Here is a 25,302-nt window from a genome sequence, read left to right on the forward strand (position 1 = left end):
TCCCTGTTTTTATATTATTTTTGCTTCCCTACCCTTATGTCCATCTGTTCTGTATCTTAAATTCCACATATGAGTGAAGTCATGTGATATTTGTCTTTCTCTGACTTATTTCACTTAGTATAATACCCTCTAGTTCCATCCGTGTTGTTGCAAATGACAAGATTTCATTCTTTTTGATTGCCGAGTAATACTCCATTATGTATATATATATATATATACACCACATCTTCTATATCCATTCATCTATTGATGGACATTTGGGCTCTTTCCATACTTTGGCTATTGTTGATGGTGCTGCTATAAACATTGGGGTGCATGTGCCCCTTCGAAACAACACACCTGTATCCCTTGGATAAATACCTAGTAGTGCAATTGCTGGGTCATAGGGTAGTTCTATTTTTAACTTAAAAATTTTTTTTGGGGGCGCCTGGGTGGCGCAGTCGGTTAAGCGTCTGACTTCAGCCAGGTCACGATCTCACGGTCCGTGAGTTCGAGCCCCGCGTCAGGCTCTGGGCTGATGGCTCAGAGCCTGGAGCCTGTTTCCGATTCTGTGTCTCCCTCTCTCTGCCCCTCCCCTGTTCATGCTCTGTCTCTCTCTGTCCCAAAAATAAATAAACGTTGAAAAAAAAATTTAAAAAAAAAAATTTTTTTTTTAATGTTTATTTATTTTGAAGGAGAGAGAGACAGAGCATGAGTGGGGGAGGGGCAGAGAGAGAGAGGGAGACACAGAATGTGAAGTGGGCTCCAGGCTCTGAGCTGTCAGCACAGAGCCCAATGCAGGGCTCAAACCCACAAGCCGTGAGATCATGACCTAAGCCGAAGTCGGACGCTTAACTGACTGAGCCACCCAGGCGCCCCTATTTTTAACTTTTTGAGGAACTTTAATACTGTTTTGCAGAGTGACTGTACCAGTTTGCATTCCCACCAGCAGTGCAAAAGAGATCCTCTTTCTCCGCATCCTCGCCAACATCTGTTGTTGCCTGAGTTGTTCATGTTAGCCATTCTGACAGGTGTGAAGTGCTATCTCATTGTGGTTTTAATTTGTATTTCCCTGATGATGAGTGATGTTGAGCATCTTTTCATGTCTGTTGACCATCTGGATGTCTTTTTTTGAAGTGTCTATTCATGTATTTTGACCATTTCTTCACTGGATTATTTATTTTTTGGATATTGAGTTTGATAAGTTCTTTATAGATTTTGGATACTAACCCTTTATCTGAATGTCACTTGCAAATATCTTCTCCCATTCCGTCGGTTGCCTTTTAGTTTTGCTGATTGTTTCCTTTGCTGTACAGAAGCCTTTTATCTTGATGAAGTCCCAATAATTCATATTTGCTTGTTTCCCTTGTCTCCGGAGACGTGTTGACTAAGAAGTTGCTTTGGCCAAGATCAAAGATGTTTTTGCCTCTAGGATTTTGATGGCATCCTGTCTTACATTGAGGTCTTTCATCCATCTTGAGTTATTTTTGTGTATGATTTAAGAAAGTGGTCCAGGTTCATTCTTCTGCACGTTGCTGTCCAGTTTTCCCAGAACCACTTGCTGAAGAGACTGTCTTTATTCCATTGGATATTCTTTCATGTTTTGTCAAAGATTAGTTGGCCATATATTTGTGGGCCCATTTCTGAGTTCTCTATTCCATTCTGATCTATGTGTCTGTTTTTGTGCCAATACCATACTGTCTTGATAATTATAGCTTTGTAATATATCGTGAAGTCCAGGATTGTGATGCCTCCAGCTTTGGTCTTTTTTTTTTTTTTCAGGATTGCTTTGTCTATTTGGGGTCTTTTCTGGTTCCATACAAATTTTAGGATTGTTTGTTCTAGCTCTGTGAAGAATGCTGGTGTTATTTTGATAGGTATTGCATTGAATATGTAGATTGCTTTGGGCAGTATCAACATTTTAACAAAATTTGTTCTTCAATCCAGGAGCATGGAATGTTTTTCCATATTTTTGTGTCTTCTTCAATTTCTTTAATAAACTTTCTTTTCAGTGTATAGATTATTTCACCTCTTTGGTTAGGTTTATTCCTGGGTATTTTATGGGTTTTGGTGCAATTTTTTTTTCATATTTTTAACTGACGAAAGGTATACACAGCAGATCTTGTAAGTACTGTAGTAGCTCAAAAAAGATGGCCATGTTACTTCCTAATTCAGCCTATATGGTATTAATTCATCCTGTGGTTTTTCTGTGCAAGTAGCCTTTTCACATTCCATTGCCTAGTGTTTAATAACTAAATACAGATATATGTTTTTAAAGTTTATTTATTTTGAGAAAGAGAGAAGTAGCACATGGGAGGGGCAGAGAGAGAGAGAGAGAGAGAGAGAAAGAGAGAATCCTAAGCAGGCTTAGAACTGTCAGTACAGAGCCTGACATGGGGCTTAAACTCAGGAACTGTGAGGTCATGACCTGAGCCGAAACCAAGGGTTGGATGCTTAACCATCTGAGCCACTGAGGCATCCCATAACTAAAAATATTTTTTTTTTTAATTTTTTTTTCAACGTTTATTTATTTTTGGGACAGAGAGAGACAGAGCACGAACGGGGGAGGGGCAGAGAGAGAGGGAGACACAGAATCGGAAACAGGCTCCAGGCTCTGAGCCATCAGCCCAGAGCCTGACGCGGGGCTCGAACTCACGGACCGCGAGATCGTGACCTGGCTGAAGTCGGACGCTTAACCGACTGCGCCACCCAGGCGCCCTTAAAAATATTTTTAAAAGAACCAAAAGATTATTGTATTTGCCTTAAATTCTTTATTGCACGTAATCCTAATTTTAGGTTCAGTCATTGCCTCACCTAATCTCAATTCACATTGTTTTTTTTTAATTTTTAATTTTTTTTAAACATTTATTTATTATTGAGAGGCAGAGAGAGACAGAACATGAGCATGGGAGGGAAAGAGAGAGCGGGAGACACAGAATCTGAAACAGGCTCCGGGCTCTGAGCCGTCAGCACAGAGCCCAACGCGGGTCGAACTCACAAACCGTGAGATCATGACCTGACCCGAAGTCAGATGCTCAACTGACTGAGCCACCCAGGAACCCCTCATTTCACATTGGTTTAATGTGCATATAATCTATGTCTGTTTATGTCCCCAGAGTTTAGCACAAAGTTTGGTATACTGGTGCTCAATATATTTTTTTACTGAAAGAAGAAAGAATGGATGGATGAATGGATGAATGAATGAATGAATGAGTTAATGAGTAAATGCAAAAGGCTAAAAACTAGTCTCTTTGATTCTAGTCTTGTCCTTTGTTATAATCAGAAATCTATGGTGGCCTCCCAATGGCCTACCTCCTTGTACAACTCCCTCCCCTTGAGTATGGCAGAAATCCGAAAATGATGGGATATCACTTCCATGATTCATTTATTGTCTTTAAGAAAGAGATTATCTTCAGTGACCTTGAAAAAATTAGGTGTAGGTGAGCCCTTATAAGAGAGGGAAATCTTTCTGAAGGCAGAGACCCAAGGCATGAAGGAGGTTTGACACAGAGAAGATTCTGCTGCTGACTTTGGAGATTCTGTTGCTGCCATGTTGTATAAGATGAATGCAAAGGCCATTGGCAAGAAACTGGGAGCAACCTCTAGGAGCTGAAAGTACCTTCAGGCTGGCAATCAGTGAAGAAAAGGAGACCACAGTCTTACACTTACAAGGAACTAAATTCTGCCAATTACCCGAATGAGCTTTCAATCAGATTCTTTCCCAGAGAAAGATGGGATTGAAGTAGTGTCCCCTCCCTAAGGAAAGAAATGAAACGAAACAAAACAGAACAAAAACCTCAAGGCAACTTGGTTATACGTGTACATGACAACATCCCTCACAACCTTGTAACGTGAGACCGCTTAATCAGACTACATGTTTGTGTGTTACCATATATGGGAGACAAAGAAGTAAAATGTATATAAAAAAACTACACCACATGGTGTTTGGGGCTCAATTCTTTGGGTACGAACCCAACTGAGTTGTGCCAGCACATAAAGTTGCTTCCTGGAGAGAAAAGCCTCCGTGTCACGACTCTGCAAGAATCCTGCTACAGGAGACAGTTGGCCAATACCTGGAGTGAGAGACCCTGAGCAGAAAATCCATTTGAACCTTGCTGGGTTTCCTGATCCACGGAAACTGTGCCATAATAAGTGTGAGTTGTTTTAAAGCCTCTAGGTGTATGATTATTTGTTACAAGTCCAGAAAAACTAACTCTTCTTTCTCTGACATTCAGTTTTGATCATGCCATTACTCTGCCTTGGAGTCTTCATATTGTCTTCGTGATAAAATCCAGCTTAAAGATTTTTACAATCCTAATCAGCCCCCTCGCCTCATTGCCTGCCAGTTCGATGCAGTTCAATCCATTCCAGCCACGAGAAATGTGTGGAGGCCCCTGATGACACTATGCTTTCTCTTGCTTCACTTCTTTCTTGGACTTTGTAGGGGCCCCCTGTGGGCTGCCCCCAAATGTACCACAGTGACATACTGATTATTTTGAATTGAAGCTACTTGCGAAATAGCCGGTGTAAGGACACTTACACCCTTAGACCTCTGACCCCCTGAAAGCAGAAAATAAACCTCTCGTATGAAAAAATATCCTCCCTGTACTAAGAAGTAAAAAGACATCCTTATCACCAGAGATAAGGACTTTAAAGTCAAGAAAGCAGAAGAAATAGACCTTGGTATGTGTATGTGTGTTTACCAATCTATAGCTACCTGGCCCAAATTCCACTTAGAATTCCTTACTAATTAAAGTTCCCAAACATCTGTTTTCTTTAGCCCATCGAGTTCTCGCAAATTGATTGTCTTTTTGTCTAAATTGTATAAAAACTGCCTGTTTTGTCATTTCTTTGAGTCTCAATTTTATTATTGGGCTTCCAGGCACACATAATAAAACTTTGTTTTTTCCTTCTGTCAATCTGTCTCCCTTCAGTTTAATTCCCAAACCAGCTGGAAGAACCTTGGAGGAAAAGAAGGAAGTTTCTTCCTGACTATAACTTCATGTCTCAGTCTGAACTTTGCTTTGCTAGCTTTTACTAGTGCCCTAAGGCTAGGTGAGGCCACTGTCACTCCGGTCCCCAGGGGATCTTGTTTTTACTCCTCTTGCAGCATTTGGAACACTAATATACCTGTCTGTGTACCTGACCATCTCCCTGATTGCACAGCATACGATTTGAGGGCACTATTTTTATCTTACTCAGCATTATCCTTCTCCAGGGTCTAAGCCCTTGTTGAATGACTGAATGTGTAAATGGGAAAAGAAGCTGTGCACTGCCTTATAAATGAATTAGGGAAGAGCCAAATTTTCATCTGTGTGTTCCAGTGTAGAAAGATGGTTTTAAATACCAGCCAGTGCTGCCGCTCTGTTAGCTGAATTAACTTGCACACTTAAGTTTCATTTGCATACTTTGAGAAATAAAGATACTAAGAGTGTTTACCGTGTTTGGAGAAGACACTAGGAAATGCGAGCAGTTGCACAGTGTCAAGCACATAGTAAAATGTGCAGAAATGTTGGCTATTGGTTTTATTGCAGTTTTTATTAATTATCATTTCCTGAGTGCCTACATGTGGGCTACAGAGGGGACCAAAGATCTTTCTCATGGGTTTGGCAGAAATCTTAGTTTCTTTTTCCTTTTCTCTGTCTCTTCCTCTCTAACAAGGAAAAAGAAACATAATGACGTTCTCATGCTGGCCACTGATTGCTGCTGAGTTTCACTTTCCTTTCTTTCAAACACAGATGCCACAGATCTCGGCAGAACCTTCTGTCTCCAAACTGTGGCTGCTGGATCCAGCTAAGACTACATTTAAGCTTCATCCAACTCTTAAAACCAGGTGAGTGATTTTTTTTGCCATCTGATGCTTCCTAGCTGTGTGTAAAGAAAATTGCCTGTTTTCCTTTCTTTGAAAATGAATTTCAGAGTGAAATGGCTGCTAATGATCATACTTTTCTCTTTCATTTGTTGTGTTTTTTAATGAAAAATTTAAATACAGGGAATGCTAGAGAGTAAGTTCTATCAGATTCTTAAGATGATTTATCTAATTAGAGTAGTTTTTTCCTCCTGAAAAAACAAAAGCATTACAGATAATGTTGAAGTTACCTGTGAATCTCTCCTATACTCCTTTCTCTTCCCTTCCTTGCCAGAGGCAAATATTATCCAGACTGCGGTATAATTATTGTTGTGCTTGTTTTTGTGCTTTTGCCACATATACCTCTGTATCTGAACATGATCTCTAGTATTGCTTTGTGTTAACAGTTTATATGAATGCTATCATACTAAGTGTATTGTTCTCAACTTGCTTAGTCTTTTGAGCTTTATTAAGGTTGATACAAATAGGCCTAGTTCAGTCACTTCAGTGCTCTTTAGTATTTCATTGTGTGAATATGCCAAAATTTGTATATCCAGGCTTCTAATTTATCCTAAACAAAGCTGCCATGAATATGCTTGCTCCTCAAAATGATATATGTCCATCAAAACAATGTGAATATTACTGAATCTCCATATTTGGGTCAACTTGGTATTGCTGGCCCCTTGTTGGATGTAAACTGCTATCTCATTATTGTTTAATTTACAGCTCTCTTTCTAGAACAGTTGAACATTTTTTTCATGTGTTTATAGTTGATTTGAGTTACCTCATCTGTGAATGTCTTCATATACTTTGACTACTTTTCCATTAGAGACAGTTTTTCCATTAGAGACAGTTTTTCCATTAGATGTGAGGTACACACACACACACACACACACGCACCGTGGAATATTACTCAGCCATAAAAAGAGATGAGATAAGCCATTTGCAATAGCATGGATAGATCTAGAGGGTATTATGGTACGTGAAATAAGTCAGAAAGAAAAGTGCCATCTGATTTCCCTTACGTGTGGAATCTAGAAAAACAAAACAAATTAATAGAGTATGGGTTTATTTCTGTATTTTGCTTTTTCTCTTGGTTTTCTATCATGTTGTTTCATTTCCTGCTTTGTGTTTCTGATGAATGTGAGTCACTAAATCTAAAAACATTGTGGGGATAGTTTGAAGCTAGAAAAATGTTCTCTTCATCCAGACAAGATTTGTTTTTGCTCCTGCCTTACAACTAGAGGCACAGGCAATCTTCATGTATGTGAACCCACTCAGAGACTGAAATTACCAGGAGATGGAATTAGGTCTGTACATTTTTAGGCCACCCTTTTTTCTTCCCTGTAGCACTTCAGAATCCTTGCCCACAGCTTGGGAGGAAGATTGCCAATGCACCCTCTTTCTTGCACTATATTCCCCTAGCTCTGTGAGTCTAACAAAAGTTTTGCCTAACTTCTCAGCATCTCAGGCACCTCTTCTAAAGTTCACAGATGCTCCTCAGGGAAACGTGCTCCCAAATGCCAAGCTTCCCTCTCCGTCTTCACTTCTTTTCCAAATCTTAGCCAATGACATAGTTTCACTCCTTTGTTATCTCTTCAGTGCTTTCAAATATATATATTTACAGTTTAACCTGTGTTCTAGTTTTTGAAAGAATTGAAAGAATTGGCTCATGAAAGATGACTCATGGTCTATCCTGCCACTGTGGGACCTCCATGTCTATTAACTCCTCTCATATTTCAATTTCTTGCTCTGTGAACTGTTTTATGTATAAATTCCCCTTTCCTATCTTCTAATTCATGGGCTGGCAAACCATGACCTGTGTACCACCCACTTGTTTTTGTAAAAAAAAAAACCTTATTGGCACATAATCATGTCCATTTGTTTACATATCATCTATGTTTTTGCATTACATTGGCAATGTTGAGTTAATTATGGCAGAGATTGTATGTTCCACAAAGCCTAAAATATTTATATCTGTCATTAAGAAAAAGTTAGCTGACCTGTGTTCTAATTTATTAATTTTAATTTTACTTTATTCTTTATTTAGTTGCCCATTTGTCTACTGACTTAAAAAATTTAATGATATTTTAATGATATTTTTTATTTCTAAATTATCTGGGTTTTTTTTTTCATATCTACCTACTATTGTTCTATCTCTGGTTTTTTTTTTTTGTGTGTGTGTGTTTTTTTTTGTTTGTTTGTTTTGTTTTTTTACATTGTAATCCAACCAACATGTTTTAATTGGGTCGGAGAAAAAAATAATGCACTGGAACTAGAAGAAGCAGAAATCTGTACTTTAAGCCACTGTGGTATACTAACTAGTCTCTCAACCTATTATTGTTTTTCTATCAGATACAGAAAATCATGGCAGTGACAACGAGATTGACATGGAATGAGGAGAAAAGTCTGCAAAAGCTGCTTGGAAACGTTTCCTTGAGACTTCTTCATAAGTCTAGTGTCCATGGACATACAACTTTTAGTTTGCTTGATAGGTGCCAGCTTCAGGGATCTACTATAACAATTCTTTACTTTTATGATAAGATTATTGGGGTCTTTATACCTGGGCATTATCCTGCACCAGGTAAAGAGTTTAGAGAGCCAATCCCCTCCTTCTGTTTTTCATTTCAAAGGAATAAAGCTACAGAAATGGCAATTGCAGTTCTAGAGGCAGAAGTGAAAATTGCTTCTGGGCAACTGACATTTTGTTCCTTTGATCAAGAGATGTTCTGTATAGATTCAAGCAAAACCAAACTTTCTATACATCCTTCGTTAAGCTCTGAATTAGGAGTACATATCTCCTCTGACCTCACTTATTTGGAAAATGAAGTCTTTCGAGTTGAAGGTATGTTAAATGAGATAATCCTACATTCTGGTTCTAGTCTTTCTTTGTATTTGTTGGTCATCACTGAGCTACAAGAACAAGGATAAATGAGAGGAACAGTCAGGTTTCATGCCATCAAATTACTGTTTCATAAACTTCAAAATGTAACCTGGGAAGCATAAAGGTTATGATGTATTACCCAGAAGGTGTAGACAGCTTTGAACAGAGTCAGTTGAGGAGTGGAAGTGGAGAGATGGAGATGGAAAGTGAGTGATAGTGGGGGTTTGTTTTGATATATGACCCCTTTTGGGTCAGCTCTAGGACCTCTGGGTATACTTATGTGAGAGTTTGCAGAGTGAGTTAATTATCCTCCCTAGAAGGGGGGTAATTTTCCTTTCTCTCTTCACTAGGTTACCAACACTAACTCCTAACTGGACAGCTCGGCCCTGGTTTATATAAGCAGACTCGCTGCCCCACTGAAAAGGTTGACTTGGCATATTTAGCAAGACAAGTTAAAAACCTTATTATGCTATGTTTATTTCCTACAGGAATTAAGGATGATACAACCTATATGCACAAGGTAACAAGAGCCTCAAAGTAAGTTAGGTTTTTGGACTATTACTCACTTTATTTAGAACACTTCTATAAATGACATTGGAAATTAAATAATAAAATAAAAAAAATATAACTTGGGTGATAAAAATGAATTATAATATTATTTAAATAATATGTTTGAGGCAATTTACAGCAACAGCAAAAATAGAATGACTACCAACTGTGAACCTTTAAAAATCTACCTGACAGCAATTTGACTTTCTTTTTCACTTGAGCTGGCTAGATCCAAAGTTTTCCAGACAGAAATTTCTAGATGGCTATTTCAGATAATTCCTTTGAAGCCTTTCCTTGGGAATAAAGTTTTGGGGGAATTTCAGTAAGTTTTAAAAGCAAACCTCCGGGGCACCTGGGTGGCTCAGTCGGTTAAGCGTCCGACTTCGGCTCAGGTCATGATCTCGCAGTTCATGAGTTCAAGCCCCGCGTCGGGCTCTGTGCTGACAGCTCAGAGCCTGGAGCCTGTTTCAGATTCTGTGTCTCCTTCTCTCTGACCCTCCCCCATTCATGCTCTGTCTCTCTCTGTCTCAAAAATAAATAAACATTAAAAAAATAAAAAAAAATAAAAGCAAACCTCCTTTCCCCAATTTATAAATATCTGTATTGTATATATTTTATTTCTCCTTAATATAATATTATTACTGAAATAACACACATCTTCAGTGTTGCTGATATTTCTCTGACTTGTGTTGTCAAGGCTAATAGTTTAACAGTGATTTGGTTGCTGGTTAATGTTTAGCTTTATTAAGATATAGATAAATGCATTTTCTTCAAGCACAAAATGTGTAACCATAGACCATTTCACATCAGATGAGAGATGGGCATTAATACCCAAATAATACATAAGTAATTACAACATACTTGTAAAAGGAAGGAAAAAAGGTCCAGGAGAATTGTGCTGTTGTTCCTCTGGGGGTGTGGCTGTTTTAAGTTCTGCATGTTATTTCACAGGCAGAGGAATCGGCTTCTAGCAGAGCTCAGAGACTTCAAGCCCAAAGTAGACGTGATTTCAGAAATTTGTATTCTCTTGCTGGGTCCAGTTGGATCTGGAAAGTCTAGTTTTATCAATTCAGTGAAGTCTGTTTTCCAAGGCCGTCTGACTCGCCAAGCCATAGTGGGGTCTGATGACACCAGCATTACTGAACAGGTAAGTTACTCAAGGGTTTCCTGAGGGTTTTGTTTTATTGATTACAATTATTAGATTTGTTCATTTCTTTGCCATTCTCTAGGAATGTTAACCTTCTCACCTACAAGCAATTAAATGCTAAATCAAATGTAAAACAGGAGTAAAAGTTGAATCTGAATTGCCTCCATTGAGTTGTGTTTTACTGAGAGGCTTTTCATTTTTATGCGCTCAAGAAGCACTTATATTTAGAATGCTTAAACTTGTAGAATACAACCCTAAAATTTAAAAAAACTTTGTGTAAGTCTTTGTCTGTTATATAACAAATGTGTTTTTACTTATGTCCCGTATGGTTTTACCTGGATTGAAATTCTTTTCTCTTTTTTTTGTAATAAAATAATGAAACACTTTTCCATTTTACAAAACCATTTTATAAGAAATGATCATGAAAAGCAAGGCAACAATTCACTTTGGTGAGTCAACCTTCAAAGGGTAAATCTAACAGTGCTCCTGTGAACACAATCCTATTTGTAAACAAATAGGAGTACTAATACCATTTTTAAAACTGTTACTCCAAAGACCTACAAATTATTGTGGAAAAACTTTCTCCCATTCTGTGCTTCTCAATGTTATACAATCAAACAAAAAAAAATAAGGGGAATGAATAGGACATTTCATAATTAAACTGTATTTTTCCGGGATTGCTACAACCTAATATTGTTATCTTCTGATTGGAAATGTGCTGTGCACCGTCAGTACAAAATTTTGCATCGGACAGACGTGGCTCATTTTAGTTTTGTGTCACATTTAATAACTGAAAGCATTTTCTATGATTTTCAAGAAACACATTTTATTTCTTGAGGTTGGCTAGATTCTATCTACTTGGCTGGCTTTATCTTGATGTATTAGTCTAGCCTCAAAAGCCAAAGCAAGATACGGCAACAGCAGTTCAATACATTAAGCATTGATGGAAATGTTTCTGTTAAATACTGTGTTGGCAGTAAAGACCTAACTACAAATAACTGGTCTTATTACTCAGGGATTTCAATGTAGATAATAAACAAATAAGTACTGTTCACTGTGATAGATGCTGTAGTAGAGGTACTCACCAGGACAGGATTCATCTCCTTCCTTTTCACATTACTTTAAGAGAAGATGTAGATCCTGAAGTCCAAATGAAATGCAAATACTACTATATAAACTGAAGGAATACAGGACAGAATATTTATCAAGGAAACAATGTATTTTTTAAATGATTTATTTCTTATTTTGAGAGAGAGAGAGAAGAGAGGAAAGGGGAGAGAGAGAGAGAGAGAGAGAGAGAGAGAGAGAGAGAGAGAGAAAGATCTCAAGCAGACTCTGTGCTGGCAGTGCAGAGCCTGAAGCAGAGCTCAGTCTCACCAACCTTGAGATCATGACCCGAGCCCAAATTAAGAATCAGATGCTTGGGGCGCCTGGGTGGCGCAGTCGGTTAAGCGTCCGACTTCAGCCAGGTCACGATCTCGCGGTCCGGGAGTTCGAGCCCCGCGTCGGGCTCTGGGCTGATGGCTCAGAGCCTGGAGCCTGTTTCCGATTCTGTGTCTCCCTCTCTCTCTGCCCCTCCCCCATTCATGCTCTGTCTCTCTCTGTCCCAAAAATAAATAAACGTGAAAAAAAAAAAAAAAAAGAATCAGATGCTTAACTGAGACACACGGGCTTCCCAAGGAAGCAGGAGTTTATTGCTCAGGGACCCTTCTTTTTGAAGAACTCAGTTTGTGAAGGAAACAGATTAATGAAAACCATGAATGTGCCTACTGATACTAAAATTACACAGTGCACTTTAAGTATGTGACTCTACTGCTTTGTGTAATTCCTTTCCAGTGGAGGCACCAGTAAAGTCCCGTTTACTTAGATCAAAATATCCAGTGGTATTGCTCCTAGGCATTGGACTTATGGACCAATGGGAGCTTTTGACTTCATTACAGATTACTATAGGTCATAGAGGGGTTCTCTGCTTCCTGGTTGGAATGGGAGAATTGTGATTCAAATTGTTGTTTGGTATCTCGGAGTTAGCATTTTTCTTTGTGATTCTGCCTAAATCTTCCATAGTTGTGCCTATTTGGAAGTATATTTGACCAGTAAAGATTTTTCAGAGTTCCGAGAAATACTCTTGGTATCAGATTGAGTGTGTTTATTAAGGAAAGACGATTTGTTAAAGCAGAGCTTCCCAAGGTGAGTTTTGTAGACCCCTGAGTGTCCCTGAGAGAATTTTATGGGGTCTGTGAGTTTAACATTATTTTCATAATAATACTAAGATGGTTTTGCTTTTTGTAGGGTATGGACATTTGAACTTATCATACAAATGTAGTTTTTTTTTTTAATTTTTTTTCCCAACGTTTTTATTTATTTTTGGGACAGAGAGAGACAGAGCATGAATGGGGGTGGGGCAGAGAGAGAGGGAGACACAGAATCGGAAACAGGCTCCAGGCTCCGAGCCATCAGCCCAGAGCCTGACTGCGGGGCTCGAGCTCACGGACCCCGAGATCGTGACCTGGCTGAAGTCGGACGCTTAACTGACTGCGCCACCCAGGCGCCCCCATACAAATGTAGTTTTATTTGTTGCCTGGCACCTTTGCACAAGTCAAGTAATGGCACCAAACACTGTTAGTAATCATTGTATTCCTTTCTACCACTCAGCTTGCAGGAAAAACAAACAAAATGGTTTCACTTAAGAATGTAACTGATGAATAAGTAAATGGATTTTATTTAAACTCAGCTTTTGAGAACACATTATTTTAATATTTTGTGTGATGAAATGGGAAGTACATATAAAGGGTTTCTAAGGCATGCCAAAATGTGGTGGTTGCTGAGCAAAGACACTGGTGCAATTGAGTTGTGAGCTGAACTTTTCTCAGGTAACATCATTTTTAATTGAGAAGACAATTGGCAGGCTTGCTTATTCATACGTAGCTATTCAGTAGAAATTCATGGAAAATGCACTAACTGAGCATATCACTTCAAGAAAAACAACCAACCAACGATGTTTGTTGCCAATGGTAACATTTGAGTTTTAAAGAAAATTAGAACTTTGAGCAGCTTGTATCCACCATTTTGAGCTTCATAACTTCCTAAAACTTAAAGACTTATCTGGTAAGATTAGCGGTGCTAGTAAAAAGTATGATGTTTTAATATTGTCCAGGGAAATGTGCCAATATTTGGAAGATCTAGGTAAGCCAGTGAACCAATATTTTCAAATAAACAAATGCATTGGGTTACTAAGCCATGCATGGATACAAAGTGTATTCAAAGTGTAGGATAGATCAATGAATTTAATGTAACTGAGTATGAAAATATCACAGATTCCACATTACAGCTAACCTTTGAGAAATGATCACTTGTTGAGCTTTGGTGCATTATTAATAAGGAATATCCACAATTTTCTGAAAGCTGTTAAATTAAATACTCTCTCCTTTTCTTACTACATATATACACGTGAGACTAGGTTTTCTTCATATACTTCAACCAAAATGATCTATCACAAAAGACTGAATTCAGAGGCAGGTATGAGAATTCAGCTATCTTCTATTAATCCAGATACTAAAGAGCATTGGAAAAACTAAATTGATCCTGCTGTTTTTAATATTTTTTTGGAAAGTAATTTTTTTGTAAAAATGTTATTTGGGTTAACATGCAATAAATTCATAATTGTACTTTAAAATGATTTAAGAAATATTTAAAATTATTTCAGTTTCAGCTTCTAGTATGTTAAATGTCAGTAGATATGATCTACATAAATAAAGATCTCTTTGAGATTCTCAGTAATTTTTAAGAGTATCAGGTGATCCTGAGACTAAAATGTTTGAGGACCACAGTGTTAGATATTAGCCACCCTGTGTTCTTCCTATTGTCATGTCTTGAATGCTTGTTGAAGAACGAATTTTTACATTTGATATACTTTGTTTTATAGTATAGGATTTATTCCGTTAAAGATGGGAAAGATGGCAAATATCTGCCATTTATGTTGTGTGACTCCATGGGGCTACATGAGGAAGAGGGAGTAGGATTGTGTGTGGATGATATACCCCACATCTTAAAAGGCTGTGTGTCAGACAGGTATGAGGTAAGAATTCTCCAATCTCGAAAACCTTTCAAATCATTTCCATCAATGCTCTTTGTTAAATTTTTACCCTATAAGGCCATTTCAACTGTTATAAGGTATTTTCAACATCAACCAACACTACTCTACTTTTAAATGAATAAATATTCATATAAGTAAAGTAGAAGAACTTATTTTCTATGGCATTAAAAAATATAGGCTGGGGTGCCTGATTGGTTCAGTTGGTAGAACTTAAGGCTCTTGAACTCAGGGTCATGATTTTGAGCCCCACATTGGGCACAAAGATTACTTAAAAAAATAAGGTAATCTCAAAAGAAAGAAATACAGTCAAAAGCAGTATTTTACTTATACAAATTTCAGAAAACATTCAGGAAAAGATTGTTCCTATATCACTCTTTACAATAATGTAAAATAAGTAGAAAAGTAATAGTTTAACCTCATGCACTTTTTTGATCACTTAGACAAAATATTGGAACATTTAACCACTTTTTGTTTAAGTGTGATATTGTTATACTATAAGTACTTACGTTTCACCACTTAAATGCTACCTAAATACCTACATCCAAAGGTTGGCTTTGCCACTAATTAGATGTGTACTCATAATGAAGTTACATATATGTCTCTGCAAGTCTTACTTTTTTATGTGTGAAATGTAGGTAATAATAAAGCCTATTTTGTAGAGTGCCTGCAAAGATAAATGAGAGAATGTACTTTAAATGCTCAAAAAGTCAACCATTATTATCACCTTTCTTTTAGGCATTGGGTGTGATACAATCAGCCTCAATTTCTAAACGTGACTTCTGTTGCCGCTCAGTTGTGCTTGATTGGAAACCTTAACTATGGACTCATATATTAAAAAAAACATTATTAAAAACCTATTTTGTTACAGATGCTATCCTAATTGAAACACATAGTTAACTAGGAACATAATTCTCATCCTCACAATTTACGGAAACATAAAATATAAGGAGGTGGAACAGAGCAGAGAGATTGGAGAACTTGTGAGCCTACTAACACCTTTGTTGTTCACAACAGAGAGGCAATCTACTCAGTTCAGCATTGAACATATAGTTAAAAAATAATGAACCTGTGCTCACTTCGGCAGCACATATACTAAAATTGGAACGATACAGAGAAGATTAGCATGGCCCCTGCGCAAGGATGACATGCAAATTCGTGAAGTGTTCCATATTTTTTTGTTGTATGGAAACCAACTTGATAATAAATTTCATATATTGAAAAAAATTACTAGAAAAGCACAGAGGGAAATAAAGTTATTTGATATTATTCGAAAAAAAAAAATAATGAACCTAGCCCTGTACTGTAGTTTTAAATCTATTTTCTTAATCCTAGAAAGATTATCATTCTTGGTATGAAGATGTTAACTTGGAATTTGGGATTTTTCTTCTGTTTCTCTTTAGTTTCTTTTTCTCCTGTAAAATTAAAGAAATTATGTTATTTTATTTTTTTTAATTAATTTTTTTTAGTAATCTCTACACCCAACATGGGGCTCGAACTCATGACCCTGAGATCAAGTTGTGTGCTGTTTTTTTTTGTTTTTTTTTTAATGTTTATTTAGTTTTGAGAGAGAGAGAGACAGAGCTCGAGCTGGGGAGGGGCAGAGAGAGAGAGAGAGAGAGACGAAGACACAGAATCTGAAGCAGACTCCAGCTCTGAGCTGTCAGCACAGAGCCTGACGTGGGGCTCGAACTCATGAGCTATGAGATCATGACCTGAGCTGAAGTCAGATGCTGAACTGACTAAGCCACACAGGCACCCCTAATTTCATGCTCTTCTGACTGAGCTGAACAAGCACTCCTATAGCATTTTATTTTATTTTATTTTATTGTATTGTATTTTATTTTGAATGTTTATTTTATTTCTGAGAGAGTGTGTGAGCAGGGGAGTGGCAGAGACAGGGAGACAGAGGATCTGAAGCGGGTTTGGTGTTGACAGCAGAGAGCCTGATGTGGGGGTCAAACTCACAAACTTGCAAGATCATGACCTGAGCTGAAGTCTGAGGCTTAATGGACTGAGCCACCCAGGTGCCCCCTATGGCATTTTATTTTAAATGGCATTTCCCATCCCCCCTCCGTTTTTCTCCTCTATTCATTAGTCCATTTAAGTATGCAAAATATTTAAAGTCTTAAATGATGTGTAACCAATGTCAATGGTCATTTTTTTTTTCTGGAGACTGGGATTTGAAATTAGCTTTTTAAAAAATATATTTATTTATTTATTTTGAGAGAGAGCGTGTGTGCGTGAGCACTCGTGCACACAGGAGTAGGGTAGGAGCAGAGGGAGAAGGAGAGAGAGAGAATCCCAAGCAGGCTCCATCCTGTCAGTGTGGAGCCCAACTGTGGGGCTCCACCTAAAAGACCATGAGATTATGACCTGAGCTGAAATCAAGAGTGGAACACTCACCTAGCTGAGTGACCCAGGAGCCTCTGAAGTTAACTTTTTAAACAAACATTGTTTGCATTTTTCTGAAATAGTTCCATTATGGATAATGTAAAGTATGGATACTTATAATTTTTGCCAAAACAATGAAGTGGTTTTTCTATAGGAAAGATATAATAACATTACACTCATAGTGGAGAGGAAGTATGGAAGGGGGATTACTAATTAACCTGGGGAAAAAGTGGCTAGGGGGAGGAAAGTTTTTGGTTGGAGGTTAGTGGTAGTCGCATTTCAAGCATGGATGTGTTTTAATGAAGTCAGCAAAGACTTTCTAAATGTTACCTTATGTTTCTATAACAGTTTAGCCCCCATAAATCAATTACGCCAGACCATCCTATGTTCATCGCCTCTCCGTCACTGAAGGACAAGATTCACTGTGTGGCCTATGTCTTAGATATCAACTCTATCGGTTCTATCACCTCTAAGGAGGTGGCAAAGGTCAAAGAAGTTCAAAAAGAGGTCTTAAACTGTGGTGAGTCTCATTGTCCTTATTAAAAGAAACTTGTATTTTGAGGGGCACTTGGGTGGCTCACTTGGGTAAGTGTTCGACTTCCGCTCAGGTCATGATCTTGCAGTTTGTATGTTTGAGCCCCAAGTCAGGCTCTGTGCTGACAGCTCAGAGCCTGGAGCTTGCTTTAAATTCTGTCTCCCTCTGCTCCTTCCCCACTCGTGCTCTCTCTCTGTCTCTCAAAAATAAATTAAAACATTAAAAAAAAATTAAAACACCTTTTATTTTGAAATAATTATAGATTCACAGGAAATTGCAACGAGCATACAGAGAGGTCCTATGGACCCTTTACCGAATTTCCTGAGTCCTAGATTGGTTACTGGCAACAGCAGACAGAGATCATTTACATATTTTTTTGTCACGTGTGATTTTCCAGTGGCTTGATAGGCAAGTCACCTCCTCATATTACTTGACCTGACCAGGAAGATCAAAACCAGAAAATTGCCACTGTTATGTGTGTGTGTGTGTGTGTGTGTGTGTAGCCCTGTGTTGTTTTATCACATTTGTAGATTTAAAAGTAGTTAAGTGAGTCACCCTCATTTATGGTCTGGGTGCTTTTCAGTCTGTTGCTTTCTCACTGGATGTCAGGGCGACTGGGTTTGTGTGGGGCCCTTTAAGATTGGGATCTGTGTTGTTTATAATTCTGTGATTCCCCTGGTCTTAATCCCCATTGTTTTTCAAGACCAGACATTTTGTCTTTCTGGTGTCAGCCCCCAGCATTGGGGTGCCTGATGTGGGGCACAGTCCCTTCATTCCCTTGAGAAAGAGTTTGTATTTTTTTGGATCCCACCTGATTGTGAGGTCACTGCATCTGGAGTGGGATCCTGGGCAGTGTCTCTGCCTCTCATACCCTTCTGGATGCACTACTTTTGTGTTTTTTGTTGTGGACATGCTAGTCTTCTAGTTCTTACATCCTTTTCAGAGGACAGTGATTCCATACGTAGCTGTAAATTTGTTGTGTCCATAGGCAGAAATGAGGTCAGGGTCTTCCTATGTTGCCATCTTTAACTCATCCTCCATGGGAATTTTAGAATTACCTTGTCTATTTCTACAAAAAATCTTGCTTGTAATTACATTACATTAACCACATGTATAATTACATTAACCACATGTATAACATTAACCACATGTATAAATTTTGGGGAGAATTGACATCTTTACTCTGCTGAGTCTTCCAATCCATGAACATAATATGTCTCTCCATTTATTGAGATCTTTGATTTCTTTCACAAGTTCTCCACAGTTTTTAACATTCAAGTCCTGCACGTGGTTTATTAAATTTATACCTATGTATTTAATTTTTAAAAAATGATATCATATTCGAATTTTGGCTGCCAGATGCTTATTCCTGGTACATCAATTTACAATAGAATTTTGTATGTCAATCTTGTTTCTTGTGACCTTGCTGAACTCACCTATTAGTTCTACAAAAGTTTTTTTTTATTCCTTGGGATTTTCATACCATCTTAAATAGGGATAATTTTGTTTTTAATCTGTATGCCTTTTATTTCCATTTCTTGTCATATTTTTCTGGCTAGAAGTTCCAGTACTGTGTTGAATATCAGTGGTGAGAGCACATACCCTTGTGGTGTTTTGATCTTATGGGGAAAGTATTCAGTGTTTCACCATTATGATGTTAGCCATATATATATATATGTGTGCTTTGTCAATTTGAGGAGGTTCTTTATTCCCAGTTTTCTGAGTTTTTTTTTCCTTCTTGTCCTGAATGGATGTTGAATTTGATCAAATAATTTTTCTCCATAGATTGATATAATCATGAAAAAATTTTCCTCTTTATCTTCTTAATATGATGGGTTACATTGATTTTTGAATCTTGAGCCAGTCTTGTCTCCTTAGAATAAATCCCATGTATTATGAAACATATTTTTTCATATATTGCCAAATCCTATTTGATAATATTTTATTAAAAATTAGTGAAGGATATTGATTCATATTTTTTTTTTTTCCTGATGCTTTGTCAGGTTTTGGTGTCAGGGTAGCACTGGCTTCATAAAATGAGTTGGGAAGTGTTCCTCTTACATTTTCTTGAAAGGATTGTGAAGAATTGGTGTTAATTTCTCTGTAAATGTTTGGTAGAGTTTTCCATTGAAATCATCTGAGTCTGGAGATTTCTTTTTCAGGGGTTTTTAAAAAACCAAAAATTTAATTTTAAAATAGTTACCAAGCTATTAATCTATGTCATATTAGGTGAGTTGGGATAGTTTGTAGACTTTAATTCATTTCATTCCATCTAAGTTGTCAAATTTATGTGGATAGAATTGTTCATAGCATTTCCTTATTATTCATTTTACATCTGTAGGGTCTGTAGGGATATCTCTGTGACCTTCCTGATATTGGTGATTTGTGTCTTTTCTTTTGTTTTTCTTTGTCACTATTTCTAAAGGTTTGTCAATTTTATTGTTCTTTTCAAGGAACCATGTTTTTGTTTCATTTATGTTTTAAATTGTTTTTCTGTTTTTAGTTTGTTCTTTGATTTCTGCTCCTTAGGGTTTCTTTCATCTTCTTGATTTGTATATAATTAGCTTTCTTTTTTCTGGTTTTTAGAAGGGAGGGACCCCTTCCCTTCCCTTTCCTTCCCTCCCCTCCCCTCCCCTCCCCTCCCCTCCCCTTCCCTTTCTTCCTTTCCCTCTTTTTCCCTTTTGTTCCTTTCTTTCCCTTTCTTTTCACCAGTTCCAATTAGCATTCCTTAGTTGTGCACTTCTCCAGCAGCCAATATAGGCTATTTGAAGTAAAAAGAAAGCCTAGAGAACTCACCACCATATTTTTCGTTGGATCCTGTGGTCCTTAGCTGATTTCTGTTATTTTGTTATTCTCTCCACATTTCAATGTTTGTGTTTGATTTATAAATAATGTCTAGTGTTTCTAGTTTTATTTAGAAGGAAGAATAGGGAAAAGTATATTGGCTCCATTTGGTCCAGAAGTGGGAGTCCTTTCACTGAATTTCAGGAAAAAAAAAGACCCAAATAAACACAACCAGAAATGAGATATTACAACTGATATCACAGTAACACAAATTATCATAAGAGACTACGATGAACAATTATACACAAACAAAATTAGAAGAAATGGATAAATTCCTAGAAGCATACAACCTTCTGTTGTATCCTTCATGAATCATGTATCCTTCATGAATCATGAAGAAATAGCAAATCTTGACAGACCAAATATGAGGAAGGATATTGAATCAGTAATCAAAAAACTCCCAACAGACAAAAGTCTAGAAACAGATGGCATCACTGGTGGATTCTACTGAACATTCAAATAAGAATTAATAGCAATCCTTCTCAAACTATTCCAAAAAGTAGAAGAGGAGGGAACTCTTTCAAACTCATTTTAGAAGATCAGCATTACCCTGATATCAAAACCAGGCAAGAACACCACAAGAAAAGAATATTACAGGCTAATATTCCTAATAAGCAGAAACATAAAAATCTTCAACAAAATATTAGCAAACTGAATTCAATGATAGATTAAAAGAATCATATACAATAAACAAGTGGGATTAATTCCAGAGATGTAAGGATGATTCAACATTCACATATCAATCAATGTGATACACTACATTAACAAAATGATGGATAAAATCATATCAATAGATGCAGAAAAATCATTTGACAAGCTCAACATCCACTTATGATAAAAACTCAACAAAGCGGGTAGAGAGGGAATATCTATATCATATATATGACTCATATATATGATTCACGTAAGGGGAAAATACTGAAAGCTCTTGTAAAGAACCTCAGGGACATTCTTGAATGGCATTTGGAAATCTTAGTTTTATAATATTTTTTCCTGGGGAAGCAGGTGTTAGTAAAAAGGCTTTTGATTCGGTTAGCTGCTGATTGGGAGAGGGCAAGAAGTCCTTAGTAGAACTGTGAAATCAGTGTGCTTTGTTTTTACAAATACTCTCACACAATCTTCACTTTCTGGGGTCTTTTTTGCTCTTCAATATCCAGCAACCACCCTGCCCCCACCCCACCTTATCACTTTAAAACACACTATTTGGAATGGTAGATGATTGCAACATAGTGTGAATTCAGTTGCATTTAGAAATTATATCTCACTTTGGAAGAAAAGATCATTTGTACTATTAGAAGAACTTCAGGTTCCATATTGACATTTACTGGGGACATTTCATTCTCTAAATCTTCACCCCACAGAGAGTTGCTTTCACACATACTGAATTGCCTTGTTGACACGTTACTGTTTATGATACAAAATCACTGATTTATCTCTTTGATATAGGTACAGCACTTGTGGTCTTGCTTACTAAAATTGATAAGTGCAGTGAAATTCTTCAAGACAACTTTTTAAACATGAATAATTCTATGACGTCCCAAAGCCAGGTAAAGAATATATTTCTAACCAGGCATTATTGTAATAGTGTTATATTGTGTGTGTGTGTGTGGGGGGGGGGATGTATGGGTATGTGAGTGTGTGTGTGTGTGTGTTCACACTACAAATGTGAACAGGCAAATGAAGAAGTGGATCAATTGTCTGATTAATTCAAGTTTATGTCCTACTTTAAAATAATAATTATCTGCATTATAATTATATTCAGAAGATAATTTATCAAGCTATTGCTTTTTCAGTTTCTTTCTTGAATTATATTTGAATTTAGTCCTTTTTCAGATATGAGTTATGCTTATTAATTTTTCCACAGATAATAAAAGTCAGCAAAATGCTAGATATTCCTATTTATAATATCTTTATGGTTGAAAATTATGCATCAGAGTTGGAGCTGGACCCTTTAAAGGACACTCTGATCTTGTTTGTCCTGAGGCAGATGTTACGGATAGTGGATGACATTTTAGAGGATTTGCCTCTTGAAACAGGTAATCTGGCCCCTTTTCCACTCTTGTCATAAAGCGTTGGTATTTTTTGAAAATCCCTGAGTTCTACCTTATTGGACGGCTGGTGCCCACTTGGTTGCTCTAGACCTGACAACCATGTTAAGATATGTGCTTTGTTTCTATTCTTTTCCTTTTGTTTTCAGGTAAAATTGTAGGAGTGTTCAGCTCTACATGTGACATCAGTTGCTTTGATTCTGATACTTGGCCCAAACCTGGATTGGCATGCCCTGGTTAGAGTCAGTCTCTGCTGACAGCCTCTTTATGACTTCTGCTTTCACTCATGTTTCACCTTCGGTCCCTGACAGCATCTAACTGATAGTTTCTTCTAGGACCTCAAGCTGAAAGGCCAATCCTGAGCACTGGTGGGCCAAGATATGCCCCACTGCAGACCACCCTCTGGATTCCTGCACTATTTATGATTTTAATTTCTGTGACACCTTTTAAACCTCCCCAGCAAAATTAACTGTCTCCTTATGTATTTGTCTATAGCTCTGTATTTAAAGCTCTAGGTGAGTACTAATACATTGAAAAATAGTTTAAACATGATTACATGGATGTTTAGTTCCCTAAATAGATTGTGAGTTCTTCAAGAAGCAGGGTTTGGATTTTATGCACGTTTGTATGACAGAGTTTAGCACAGTGCCTGACAGGGAGTAAGCATGTTTGCCATTATGCATCCCTCCCAACTTCCCCAGAGTGATAACATGTACTTAAATTTTTCCTCCTTACAGGGAGGAAGGCTGGAAGAAAATGAAATGCCAGAGACAAGAAATGGACATAAAGGAGGGAGAATGTTTCATTTATCTCTGGATGAAGATATGAATTTAAGGGAATTAAAAAAAGCAAATATTTCTTAAGGACTTACGTGCTATTTCTGTGAAAAACAAACAAACAAAAACAAAGCTTGTTCCTTTAATGAACTCATGCCTGATTTTCATTAATTGAATTCCAAACCATCCTAGCCATGTCTCCCAAGTAGAGTGATCAAATGAGGCTACTTACTAGTGCAAGGCAATAAGAAGGTTGTCTTTAAAAAATTTTTTTATGTTTATTTATTTTTGAGAGACAGAAAGAGAAAGAGCATGAGTGGGGGAGGGGTAGAGAGTGAGGGAGACACAGAATCCCAAACAGGCTCCATGCTCTGAGCTGTCAGCACAGAGCCCGACTCAGGGCTCAAACCCACCAACCATGAGATCATGACCTGAGCTAAAGTCCAGCACTAATGGACTGAGCCACCCAGGCACCTCAAGAAGGTTGTCTTATACAGGTATTCCCAAATGATTCTAAATTCCTCTGGGTAGCTGTGAAGTTAGGACTAGCAATAAATAAAAAAAGAATTTCTGAAGACAGGTTTTAGGTTTTTTTCTTCCATAAAACCCTAACTCTCTTCTCCAAATTTCTTAGTATTTTTCAGATGATATGCTTTGATTCAATAGTTACCTATATTAAAGTAGTCGAATATACTTTTAGTCAGAATTACTGTCTTCTTTGGGAAGTCCTGGGTATTATCATGGCAAGAATTCCTTAGGGATAGTTGTGGAAAAACAACTATTTCCTGAAGCAAAGCTACAGGTGAAGTGGTGCTCAAATGAATGTTTGGTAGCATGATTCAGAGCAAGAGATGGATGGTATCTTTAAAAGAGACAGAGGAGGAGGATGGTGACAGATATTGAGGAGTATAGCCAGAAGTCGATGTTGGGAACAAAGAGTTCCAGCCGGGATGGTTACGACATGGACGTAGGGAGCAACGGGTCCAAAGAGTAGTATGTGTTCGTTTCCATGTACTCACGATACAAACAAGCCACAGCTGTAATTGGGTAGAAGACTGAAGGTGATTGAAGACCCACCATTGTCCTTTACTGAGTATAGGGCCATAACTCATCAATCTTCATGTGGAGTCAGCAAAAATCTGGTCAGAGGAAGGTTTTGCTACATGCAGAAGTATATTCAAGATGGAACTTCCTTACTCTGAAGGGTAGTGTGGGATACCTCATGAAGGAGATGGGGACCCTGAAAGGAAGAAGAGTAATGGAGAGATCAAGAGAGATAAACAGAGACTTAACAGTGCAGGATTTTATACTGGAAAGTTGCTAGGAGAGTACATCTTAAATGTTCTCACCACATGTGCAAAAAAGGTAATTATTTGAGGCAATGGATGTTTTAACTAACCTTATTGTGGTAACCAGTTGCAATATATACATGTATCAAATCATTATACTGAACACCTTAAACTTACACAATGTTATATATTAATTATATTTTTTTCCCCTGGGGATTTTAATTTATTTATTTAGTATTAAAATCCACTGATTCTTGACTAACCCATGAAGTCTGAAACAATCAACTTTCCTGAGTCTTATTTCTTTATATATTTTATTTTTTCAATTTTAATTTTGGTTACTTTTTTTGTAGTTTCAAGCTTTTATTGAATTCCAGTTAGTTAACATATAGTGTACTAGTAATTTCAGGAGTAGAGTTTAGTGATGCATCACTTCCATACATCACCCAGTGCTCATCACAAGTGCCCTCTTTAACCCCCATCACCCAGTTAATGCATTGCCCCATCCACCTCCTCTCTAGCAACACTGTTTGTTATCTATATGTAAGAGTATATTTATACAATTATATCATAATAAAACTGGAAAGTAAGTAAAGGTGGCTGTTTCTGACAGAAGTTTGTAGCATTATACAAATTCACCCAGCATCCACCTTAATAAAATACCAAGAGTCGTTATGGTAGGTGATGTGTAAGCCTGTGTCTCTTTTAGAAAGCTAATTTTAAAGATTATCATGTTGCTTCTTCATAAAAAAGGCAGGCCCAGGGGCTCCTGGGTGGCTCAGTCGACTAAGCATCTGACTTCAGCTTAGGTCATGATCTCACCGTTCGTGAGTTTAAGCCCCATGTCGGGCTCTGTGATGACACCTCAGAGCCTGGCACCTGCTTCAGATTCTGTGTTCCTATCTCTCTGCCCCTTCCC

The 25,302-nt window shown here is 37.5% G+C and overlaps 1 protein-coding gene and 1 non-coding gene across 2 annotated transcripts; both read left to right on the top strand.

Annotated features, from left to right (window-relative positions):
* The first annotated feature begins 5,651 nt into the window (after nt 1-5,651).
* Nucleotides 5,652-24,978, top strand: IFI44L (interferon induced protein 44 like). The gene is made up of 9 exons (XM_043575370.1): nt 5,652-5,812; nt 8,183-8,672; nt 9,200-9,248; nt 10,212-10,407; nt 14,330-14,482; nt 17,240-17,411; nt 21,717-21,817; nt 22,135-22,306; nt 23,056-24,978. Exons 2-9 carry the CDS (start codon nt 8,195-8,197, stop codon nt 23,076-23,078), a joined length of 1,344 nt encoding a protein of 447 aa, XP_043431305.1. The 5' UTR covers nt 5,652-5,812; nt 8,183-8,194; the 3' UTR covers nt 23,079-24,978.
* LOC122482210 lies at nt 15,569-15,675 on the top strand. Its single transcript, XR_006297017.1, has one exon. It is a non-coding gene; the product is annotated as a U6 spliceosomal RNA (small nuclear RNA).
* Nucleotides 24,979-25,302: the final 324 nt, after the last annotated feature.

This window comes from Prionailurus bengalensis, chromosome C1 (assembly GCF_016509475.1).
Source record: "Prionailurus bengalensis isolate Pbe53 chromosome C1, Fcat_Pben_1.1_paternal_pri, whole genome shotgun sequence".
Lineage (NCBI taxonomy): Eukaryota > Metazoa > Chordata > Mammalia > Carnivora > Felidae > Prionailurus > Prionailurus bengalensis.